Genomic DNA, 11,043 nt, shown 5'->3' on the forward strand with positions numbered 1-11,043 from the left:
ATTCTTCTCCTTTCTGCAACAGAAATGGGAAAAAAGGACCAAATAAAGTGAAATAAATTAGAAAAAATAAAAGCTTTTGACATAAATATACTGTACATACAATCTTCATTTGACAGAGCTCTTAAAACCAAATCAAATATGCTGCAGGATGTAAACTATAAACATTATTTTAACATATTTTATAAGGACTTCAATCCTACAATTATATGCTGTTGCAGCAATCTTGTAGCAGAATGGACACTACGGAATGAAAGTAAGTATGTATGAAATGTGTCAAATACTGTGATTAAAATCCATATTGCAAAAACATTCATTTATGTCTTGGATAAGTTATGCCAAGCTCATCCCCAATCCAAATTAATTGAAGTAAACAGCATTTCATCAGAGATTAATTTGGCCCTTTCCTTTTCATTCCTTCCCTTTTCAGCTGCTATTAAAGTTTCATTTAAGAAAAAATAAGCTCAAAAATAGCAAGAATTGCCAAAAGCATCATATTTCTGGGATCATATTTATAATCTGGAATGGCAGAAAGCAGATTTACACTTAACATATCAAAGCAGAAATAATGTTTCCAAGAAACCATTTAGTCTCTCTGTTCATTTTAAAGATGCAGATGCCAAGGGCTGTGTGTTGTTTTACATTATGGGATTTCAGGGAGAGGACTGAAGGCATTGCTCTCACTGGTAAAGATTGAGAACGCGTAAGGGACTGAGAAAGGAAAGATCAGAACGCCCATATTGCGGATCCTTCTCCCTAGCTCCAAGAAGAAATTTAATGTCTACGGCCTTGACTAAATGCAATTCATTTTTACTGGTATAATTATAATTATACCCATAGAATTAAACCAATATAGTGATAATGGTAATAACTCTCCAGTGTGGATATTTTCCGTGCTTTTTTTTTTGGTTCACAGCGTAGCTGAAACCACTTCCAAAACTCTGCAAGCATAACTTTTGATCTACAGGCCTCTGGTGGCCCAGAAGATCATGGCAAGCGGTCCACAGTTGATTTGAGGAATCGTATGAAAGAGATTATTGTTGAACTTATTAAGAAAGTTATGTCAAAGACAAGATGCAATGGTAACTGGTCATGTAATCTATGGGAAGTACTGAGGGTCAACAGTAACCTACTGATCCAAGAAATCTGGGGATACAGCCATAAGGTACAGCAAGAAAAGGTCTTTCTTTAAAACCACCCATGTGAAGCATTATAAGAGAAATAAATAATTAGTGTGTTTTAGCTCAATACACCTGTACATCATTCTCCAGCTGCCTTTGGGAACACGGCAAAAACTTTCTACCAGCTCTCACAACTAAGAGGGGGGTCATTTCCAATCCCATGGCCATCCATACCCACTGGGCTGTTTGCTTGTTTGAAATCCAGGTCTTTTCTGGCACTTTTCTGTCTATGTAATAAGTAGTCGGCAAAGGAAGAGAAAGAGGTATGAAAACACACACGGAATAAAGAGAGATTGTCCATGAGAAATATCAACGTGAACAAAGAGATGAATATACAGAGATAAAACTTCAGATAACATACCTGCCAGCAAACATGGTTTCAGCCTGAGCTGCAATTTCATCTATGTCAGGAACAATTGCTGGAAAACAATCAAAATAAAAATAAATTTTAAAAAGCCAGTGATAATTGTTTAATCTGCACAGCAAAAAAGAACTCTGTTCCTCTTTAAAGCAGATGTTATCAAGTAAAGGTCTAACTACACATTCCTCAACTAGGCAAAATTCACTATCTGCAAGAGTAGTAGGGCAGAAAAAGGACAAGGGGCAGAGTTAAACTGTGTATTACTATTACTGAGGAAGAGTCAAATTGTAGTGATGAACTAGAGCCCAATGGTGCTAGGAGTTGCACAAACCACCACCAGTGACCCATAAATGACAGAGAATATGAAACTTACATTTTTTTTAGATAAGCCAACCCCCACAAAGCAGTTAAATGAGACACATGAACTTCAGAATATTTATCATAAGCCAAATCATTTACCACACCATCATTTTGCTTTAGAATAGTTTTAATATACCTTACTACTTAAGCCTTTAGTATTCCTTAGCCACCCCCCTGTTATACAGCACCTCCAATTAAAGCAATCCTCCCCTACTTGAAGGTGGTCACACAGACAGCTGTCAGACTTTGGAGCATTTCTGTGTGCACGAGAACGCTCCCTGGAAAGCCACTCCATTCCCATACCACATTCACCTTGCTTAAATCTGTCCTCATCCAACCCCAATCATTTTTTCATGACCTACCCTCCACTACATTTGTCATCGTGCAGTGTTTTGGGAAGAGTACACATAAGAAAATAAATTCTCATCATGGGAAAAAGGAATCACATTTTTGTTAGAGGAGGACAGGCAAGGAAAAATCTTGGGTTTATAGGATTCCTTAAGATTTTCATTTTTCCACAAGCTTTCCAACTTTAAGCGGCATGCATCTTTCTGGTGTAGTTGAGTTCATTGTTTGCCGTAGTCTACACAGAATTATTTTACATTGCAATACAATAGCAACATTTACCTGAGGCAATCCCTGGTGTGTCAGGTGGGGATGCTGTAGAGCTATCAACATTTTCATTGTTTTCCCCAAATTCCCTCTTATAGATAGACAGCATGTAGGATATTCTATAGTCCAGTCTAACACTGAGAATAAACTACAAGAAAAAAGTTTAAAATAAGACTTTTCTTCTGCCTTTGGTAACACGGGTTAGGATTTTTCTATAGTGGAATGTATACGGATATATGATTATTTTAAGTACCTATGTCCACTACAAAAAAAGAATCTATCACATTCATCAGTTTTCTGTGATTTCTTTCTTCCCTCCAACCATCCTGAGACATATTGAACTCTACCCTATCGACTGCTGAATTCTAAGCAGCAGACTGGATTCGGCCAGGGGCTCCACCACGCTGCCTTGTCCTCACTGCCTGCGAGCCAAATTAGTATATTCAAACCCATGTTATATCTGATTATTTCATATTTCAGCTGGACTTCTAGTGCCCCATGAAGATGAGAAGTGGAGTGGGGCTGAGAGTAAAGACGACAGGCTCAAGGCTCACCCTCTCAGATGCCCGACAGCCAAGGGCAGTGCTGCTGCAGCAACTCCAGGCTCCCACGGAGCAAAGCACAAGCCTGGCGGTGTCTTTTGCTACACAGCTAGCAATCAGCTGAGGACATCAGGAGCAAACAGCATTTCCTTCATGAGCTCCTAGCGGTGTTGCCAGCACACGGCAAAAAAATAGTTTGGCTTTGGAAGCTACCGCTGTAATGGTAGCAGAGATCCCCCTCACTCAACGCTCTGCTTTCTTCTACTTGTTGGTGCCTTTTGTTCCTCAGCTGTGAAATCAGAAACTCATACAGGAAAAATCCTAATTCAAAGCTGGAAGTGCTGCTTTTGTATTGGAATAGTGAGGAAAATATCTAGGCTGGAAACATTAGTACCAATTTAAGGACTGACACATATACCTCTGACACTTCAACAACTGACCGCCCATCGACTAAGTTTCAGTGTTTCACACACTTATGCTCCTCGCCCACAGTAAATGTAAGCATACAATGAAACAGGTTTAAGATCATTTAACATATTTTACAATCAGTGGGGATGAAAGCACATATGTTATGTTGCCAAGACTCAGGCGACAGGTGATGCAAATGGTGGCAACCTATTTCTTTGATCTCTAACTAAAGTCAGACAAGCTTCCCAGATCCAGAATACTGTAACAGGATTTAACTAGGACTATACCATCTAAAAGCAAATAAAATGCCAGTTTAAGAAACAATATCTTTTCTTTAAAATCTTTGAACAAAAAAGAAAAAAGGCAGGTTTATTTTGGCTCCATGACCAAGTTACCCTGTAATTGTACAAGCAAGATTTTTAAAAATAAAATTTTCCCAAGTCCCCACCTAGTCAACTAAGTCTATCAGGCCATCTGTTTAATTCTGGCTGATGGCAGAATGGAAACTCTTAAGTAAAAAACACCTTTACTTAAACAAATTAGAGGATATATTGAGAATTACATTATTATAAATGGAAAAGTTTCTTAGAATAGAATAGTTTTCATCACCATTGTACTAGCTATGCGTGATAATACAATAAATCTAAAATATTCTTACTCGCCTTTTAGGGTAATAGTACAGTAATGAAAGGTAACGTGATTTAAATTAATCCTCCTTCATTGAATATTAAACAAAACTGAATTATTTTGTATTTCTTGTGAACTAAGATCATATATATGCACATCTACTGTGATTCACCCAACATATGACAACTTGCTAATCTGCAGTAATTTGACCATGTGACTAAACCATAACTAACAAGTCACAGATTAAGTAACAAATTAGGATTAAAAGCTCTCCGATCCCAGGTGCTCTTGCACTGGACGTACTGTCAAAAAGGAAAGGAAGAGACAAAATGTAATTCTCTTGCCTGTGAGCAGACAGGGAATGCACAGGACAAGGTTGGTGTCCTGGAATCATCCTCTTAAGCATCAACCAGTAGAGCAAGACAGTATGGAGAGAAACTCAGTCAAAAAACAAGTGAAAATGAGAAGCAATACACAGGAATGGTATTATTTAGGTGATATAACTTCATAACACTCTGTCCTTCACCATATGCCTTAAACTAAAGGAGCTCTGGAACCAAAGTATGCAGTATTGCAGATACTCTAACAATTGATAGTCTTTCAGAGACAAGTAATTAAGGTAATCTAAATAATTTATAAGTAGTCAGAACAAATAGAACTCTTCAAAAGTGACCATGGTACCAACAGATCTGCAGAATTTATAGAAAACACTGAAACTTTCCTTCAGTGCATATGTATTGCAGAAACTGGGATTTGATATACAGAACAAATGTGTGCCACTTCACTTACTAATAGCACAAAGTGAAAATGATATCTCAGGAGGCATGCTAGTGTCTTATAGCTTGTCAGTTCAGGTGGGAGAAAATCATAGCAGCCCACAGGCTATTCTCAATCTAACAGTGGAAATCTGAAATGGACTTCAAAAGTGTGTGGCCTTGCATGACTTCAGTGGGTCTAGGTCCAGTTCTGCCCTTCACCAAACTACTGTAAAGGAAAAGTCAAATATTAAAGTCAAATAATCTACCCTCGTGTAAAATGAGTGTTAATGAGACTGGAAACAGACACACTGTCTTCAGAAAACATCAGTGAGGAAGATTAAAGGACAAGTTCTGCCTTTTCACAGTTACAGTGACAGACTTTCTACAGCATCTAGTTCCTTCAGAAGTGAAGCAGGTGTAACAATGAGGACCACAACTGTACAATTGTTCACAAAGAGGAGTATTCCTCCTCCTATCAGAGCTATTTTTACAATGAACAGCCCAGTGAATAGTAAGAATGTAGGTAACAGAACTTGACACTATGTGAATAAGTAAATAACTGTGAAATGACTGTTATGTAATATTCCACCAATCATTCTTACCTGCAAAATCTCAATGATTTTCAATTTGGTGTCCATTACGATCACATCTTCGCTGTCTGAGGTGCTGGCTTGCTTGCTTGGGTGAATGCTTGGCTGTACATCAGGGGCACTGATGGGAAATATAGATCCTCTGCTCAGCACCATTTGGGTCATCATCTCTCCTACGCCATGGATGGTCCTCATAACATTGTTTCCTATGCATTAAAAACAAACACATATGTATTTGCCATCAGTAAATCTTGCTTGCAAAGCTATATATCACACATACACCCCTTTACAGTCTTAACAGGCATATCGATAAATAAGTTCTCGATTCCTGATCAAAACTCAGGAGAAAGAATTCATTCAAATTACCAAATGGTTTGGGGACAATTTTCTACACTGATTTTCCAAGAGATCATTTCTTACAGGTCAACAGATGAAAAAGATGCCAAAAGCTTTCCACAGCTCTGTTAGTATGTTCAAGAAATCATAAAAAGTAGAGCAAAAGGAATCTTAGTAGTTGACCTAATCTATTCCTTTGTCTGAAGGCATATTAGCTACATCTAAGACCATTTCTGAAAGAGGTTTGTTTAACCTGTTTTTAAGAATATTTAATTGTTGCATATCCATATTATACAGCATCCCTAGGCAAGCAATCCCAGTACTTGACTATGTTTATTGTTAGAAAACATTTATTGGTATTTCACTTTTATCTTCCATTGCTGCAGTTTATGACCTTGCTTTGTAGACACATGGGAGGAGTTAATTTTCCATGCCTACTCCCACTGATGTGTTCTCCTCGGCGACTGGACATAATATACGTGCTTGACAGTAAGGTTGTTTTTGGCACAGCAGAAGCTGGAAGGAGACTATCCAAGTATCTTACGTGTTGCACTAAGAGAGAATAAAGATTTGAGGCTGTGCAAGTCTGATCCATCTCTGTGTGTGGTCCAAATGACAGGCCACAAACCAAAGCCAACTGACAAGTAGCCAACCATCCCCCTTCAAAAATGTCCCAGGAGAAGGTCATGCCATGAAGGCTGCCCTGAAGGTCAAACTACTATCTGTAATCACAGTGCCCTTCATAAGTTATATCTAGGAGAAAAATTAATTTTACACTCATGTGGCAAAAAACTTCAGTCCAGTCTAGTTGCAATGGTAGCTATCACTGATGCCAGTTCAGCAAAATCTACCAAGAAATACCATCTGTTCCCATGGATTATACTGGTCTGTCTTTACAGTGAATTTTGATATGAAAAGCATCTCAGTGAATCAATGACTATCCTCTTCCAAAGGTGGGGAGAAGAAAGAACAAGAGTATCATGCTACCTACCTACATGAATTAGTTTTCTTTCTTGCAAAGCACAGATTTGAATGAATGCAGCAGGAAAGGAAGGGAATGATAGCATCTCTTCGCAGAAAGAGTGCCAAGACCTAGACTACACCAAAGGTAAACAAAAGAATGGAGGACATGTAGCTTTGCTGAGGTAAGCCTGAACAGTTCATGTATGTCTTTTAGTACACTTTAATCACCATGAACTGACAAGTTTTACTCACACTGAAGAGACCCTCTTCCCAGATAATCTGCTGTAAAAAGCCAAAGCTGTATTTTATTTTGTTAGCAATATCCTCCTCTTACGCCCTTCTTTCTTCAATCCATAGAGCTCAAGTACTGCATGCAGGGAAAGAGGTTGCCTTCAGCCCTGACTTTAAAAGGAAAACAAAGAATTTGCTTTTTCAAAGTGAATGAGGCAGATTAGTGTCACGTTTGAGGTCCCATTCGGCATTCAGTCTGGTGTGCAATCAGTCTGAATTGGTTTTTTGAAAATAATACTTCAAGTCCCTACAAAGTGGGGAAAAAAATATATTTCTGACTTTGCATGATGTTAGGGAAAAAAAAAAACTAGAAGTCAAACTAAGGGCTAAATCCTCACATTAGGCAGGCATAGAAAGTTCTCCTAACTGCTTACACCAGCACAAAGCAAATAAAATCATTCCAAATATCCTTCTTGCTGCAAAATGAAAGTGGTGCATTTTCCTTTCAAATCAAACAAAACAGCTGGGGAATAACATAGTATGGTAGTGCTAAACATTTATTTGCATTGACCATCATTCAGTACACCCGTGTAAAGCTAGATTACTAAGTGAAGGACCTTCAACCCTTAAAGTAGCTTCGGTTAAGCTGACTTTTTGCACCTTCTTCATCTTCAAACCGTGAAATAAATGACCTCATTCATATCATTCTCTCCTTAATGCTGACTGATAACCCCACAACAAGACCTATAGGTTGTGCAGCCACTTCGTGGCCTGTAATACCCCCGTGCTCTACATCTCAGTTGAGAAGTCATCATCCTCTCTCTCTCATGTTTTCAAAATCCCTTTCACTCAGTTGTACAGAGGTGAATATAAATAGAGGCACTGTTATTTGGAAAGCTCAGGAATTCTTTATACAACAAATTGAGTCAGTGAGATTACCAGCTGATAATTAAACCACTTAAGTCTAAGACAAGTCCAGAAGATATTCTTCTCGAAAACTAGATACAACTGCAGTTTGTCCCAAATGAGTGAGAAGAATTACACTTTATCTTGAAAAGTTCCTGCCCACCCCTCAAGACTGAAGTCTACTCGGTGTACAGTTAACAAAAAAAGGTAGTGTCTTTTGGACAAGGAGTCAGACAACATCTTGGGTGGACCTCATGTTCTTGGAGAAAGAATGCTGGGATTTTGCCTAGAGTGTACATCCTGCTTATTTCTCAGCTATCCCTGGGGTGCTGCACAGGCACCGCAGGGGATGGGATTCAACTCTATGACCAAGGAATTAGTCACTCTCTCTGCATTTCAGGACCACCTCCATAAATGAGGAGACTAATTTCTCCATCTCTAAAAAGGACAGTGCGAGGCCTCATATAACAAAGACTGGGAGGCACTCAGCTAACGTGATGATGGAGCCTATAAAAGCATCTAGGAAATAAAAAGAAATGAGATGACTGCTGTCCTTTCCCTCTACCCGCAGAACACCAGTGGTAAAAGATGGTACAAACCAATGAGCGGTAGCTATGAAGCTGCTTCCCAACAGCACTGGTAACAAGGATAAACCCTCGGTCCACAACATTCCCTTACTATTGACCTTCACACGACTGATCTAAACAACTAGAGGCAGGAAAGCAAAGGAGGATTAAGGTGGTACTTATTATCAATGCCATTTTAAATTGTATTTCATTAATGCATAGGAAAGGATTTAGTGAGAGAAAAGTCTACTTAATCCAGTTTAGTATTTACAGCTGAAATGGGTAGTGACTCAATACTGCATTATTTCTGTCAATAACAGCAGTGAGACAAGGTGTCATGGGTAAACCCATCTTGGAAAACTTTTTAACTAACTGCATGATGCTGACTATTATTTTTAATTAACTCAGAGCAGGCTTGGGGAGAACATTCCCAGAGGGAAAATAATACAGCAACGGAAGCAATTCAGAAAAGATAGTTTAACAATTATGTTTTGTAGGGTGCGGATGAAATGTAACTATCTCTTAGGAATAGACAGCAGTCAACCAGGACATTCATGCATGGCAAATGAAGCAGCTGGTCTCAACACTGGGAGGAACTGCTCTATTCTTCGAAAGAAGCCATGAGGATCATTCATGTACATAAAGAGCGGGCAGCAGCTTCTCTTCCAAAAGATCCCCCAGTAATCAGCACTCACGGTGCCCAGTGTTATCTGTCCAGCCTTGGAAGTCTAGACCATGTTAAGCATGGATTTCAATCTGTGACTCACAAACACCAGGGGCGAGCAGCACTCTTGCTAGTGAGTTGTTTCTTCTTGCCATGCTTTTGTGTTCTCTTGGCTTTAACAGAGTTATCTCAGTAGGAAAGCGTGTGAGTCTCTGAGGTAAGGTATGCAGAAAGGTTACTGTGGCTTAAAAAGTGCCTGACAGCGTGTCAGCTAAGCCTGCAACAATGCAAGACAAAATACACTGGCTCAATAAAAGAGATTTAAGTTCTTAGAACGTATGCACACAATGACTAAAATAACAGAGCTCTGATCATAGTTACAGCTCCAAAGTGCTCCCTGAATACCAATGCCCAAGGAAAAATTAACTTATTGCCTCAGCTAGCTAACTGAGCTAAATCAGAAGAGATAGCAATTAGATGTGAACCCTGATTACTTTTGCGTGCATTTTGCTAGAGATAAGTGAAGAGAAGCTGGAGCTGTACCTTCATATGGTACCGCCACCCTTAACCTGCTGACCTCCATAATTTGTTGTCTTTGAGGTCAAGGTATTAACATTTACATTATGGCTGAGAAGTGTGGCAGGGAGACAACAGTCATTGCAATGTTGTAAGGTGCTACTGTGTGCAACCAACCACTTCTCTCACCAGCAAACCACTGCAAAAGTGCTCAAGGCTGTGACTTTGACCAATAGAGGAAAAAAACTCAAGGCAATCTCCATGAATCTTCTTTCATTTTTCCAATTTTCCCTTCCTCTCCCCAACTCTTCCTCTCTGCTCCTCCCTCTGCCAAGACAAGTCGGATGCCAAGAACCTTCCACAAGGAGTGGACCCATTAGAAATGCCTCCTGTTGAATGTATGGTCTCACAAGGTTAGCCAATGGAAGAGTGAAATCACCATATACACAGGTGGTAATTTAAAGGAGCTGCAGATTGACAGGCACTGAAAGAAGAGGAAAGAAGAGAATGCTTGTCATGTTTTGAAAAGACAACTGTGCATCTCCCTTTTATTACTTTTTATTACAGTGATCACAACTTCCTAATGAATATCAGTTTCTGTCACAAAACTGTAGCACGTAATCTCATACAATTGGCACGACTGACAACACAGCGGCCTTTCTGAGAAGAAAGACTTTTCAGAGGAGTCAATTATGGGAAAAAATAACAACCACGCAAGTAATCTAAACAGTGGATAATTTGACACTTCATTTTCTACGTAAACATATTTTCTTGATAAGTCCATTTACTGTTTGCAAAAATTCTAAAAGCAGAATACAAAAGTAAACAACAATCTGCTATGTAATACGGTATGGATGGTAAGTGACAAAATACCATATTCAGAAAGAAAAACAATTGTCAAAGGCAACCGGCAATTCATGCCTTTTCTTCAAATTGTTCCTAGCCAATTGCTATGCGGCATCCTCAGTTTGCTCTCCAGTACCCACAACATTGTAGGTATTTCACAAACAGTGCAGAGAACCGTGTGGCATACACAATGGATAGCCCCAAAGGCTGGCAGACACCCTTACAGTGAGTAGCCCTCTACTCCACAGATATCCCCAAGACACCAGTGAACTGAGTTGCAGCCTTGTTTATTTAAAAATTAACTGTACGCATCTGATCTGGTCCCTAGTTGCCACAGAGGGACAGAGTCTGCTCTTACTAACATTATTGTTCAGTCTTCCTCAATACAGATATAGGAAAGATGGATTCCCAGGACTCAATTTTCAAAACTGCCCAGCCATTTTTAGCTCAAACAGTTTTCCACAGTGCTCATCTCCCCACTCAGAAATGTACAAAGTGTCTATATTTTCAAAAGGATTTTAACACCCAACAGCTCTCATTAGGGACTGGAGAAGCTGGATGTTAGAATCATAGAATCAT

At 39.2% G+C, this 11,043-nt stretch overlaps 1 protein-coding gene across 1 annotated transcript in view; it reads right to left on the reverse strand.

Annotated features, from left to right (window-relative positions):
• LOC104077183 (inositol 1,4,5-trisphosphate receptor type 2-like) overlaps positions 1-5,642 on the reverse strand; it is a gene marked incomplete at both ends in the record, with an annotated part of 41,252 nt that extends 35,610 nt beyond the window's left edge. Inside the window, 4 exons of the mRNA XM_009578320.1 lie at positions 1-13; positions 1,540-1,597; positions 2,527-2,659; positions 5,449-5,642. The exon at positions 1-13 is cut by the window's left edge and continues 165 nt beyond it. Coding sequence (XP_009576615.1) covers positions 1-13; positions 1,540-1,597; positions 2,527-2,659; positions 5,449-5,642 — 398 coding nt within the window. The remainder of the gene's footprint in view (positions 14-1,539; positions 1,598-2,526; positions 2,660-5,448) is intronic.
• Between the last annotated feature and the right edge of the window lie 5,401 nt (positions 5,643-11,043).

The sequence above is a fragment of the Fulmarus glacialis genome, unplaced genomic scaffold (genome assembly GCF_000690835.1).
Source record: "Fulmarus glacialis isolate BGI_N327 unplaced genomic scaffold, ASM69083v1 scaffold11600, whole genome shotgun sequence".
NCBI classification, from domain to species: Eukaryota; Metazoa; Chordata; class Aves; order Procellariiformes; family Procellariidae; genus Fulmarus; species Fulmarus glacialis.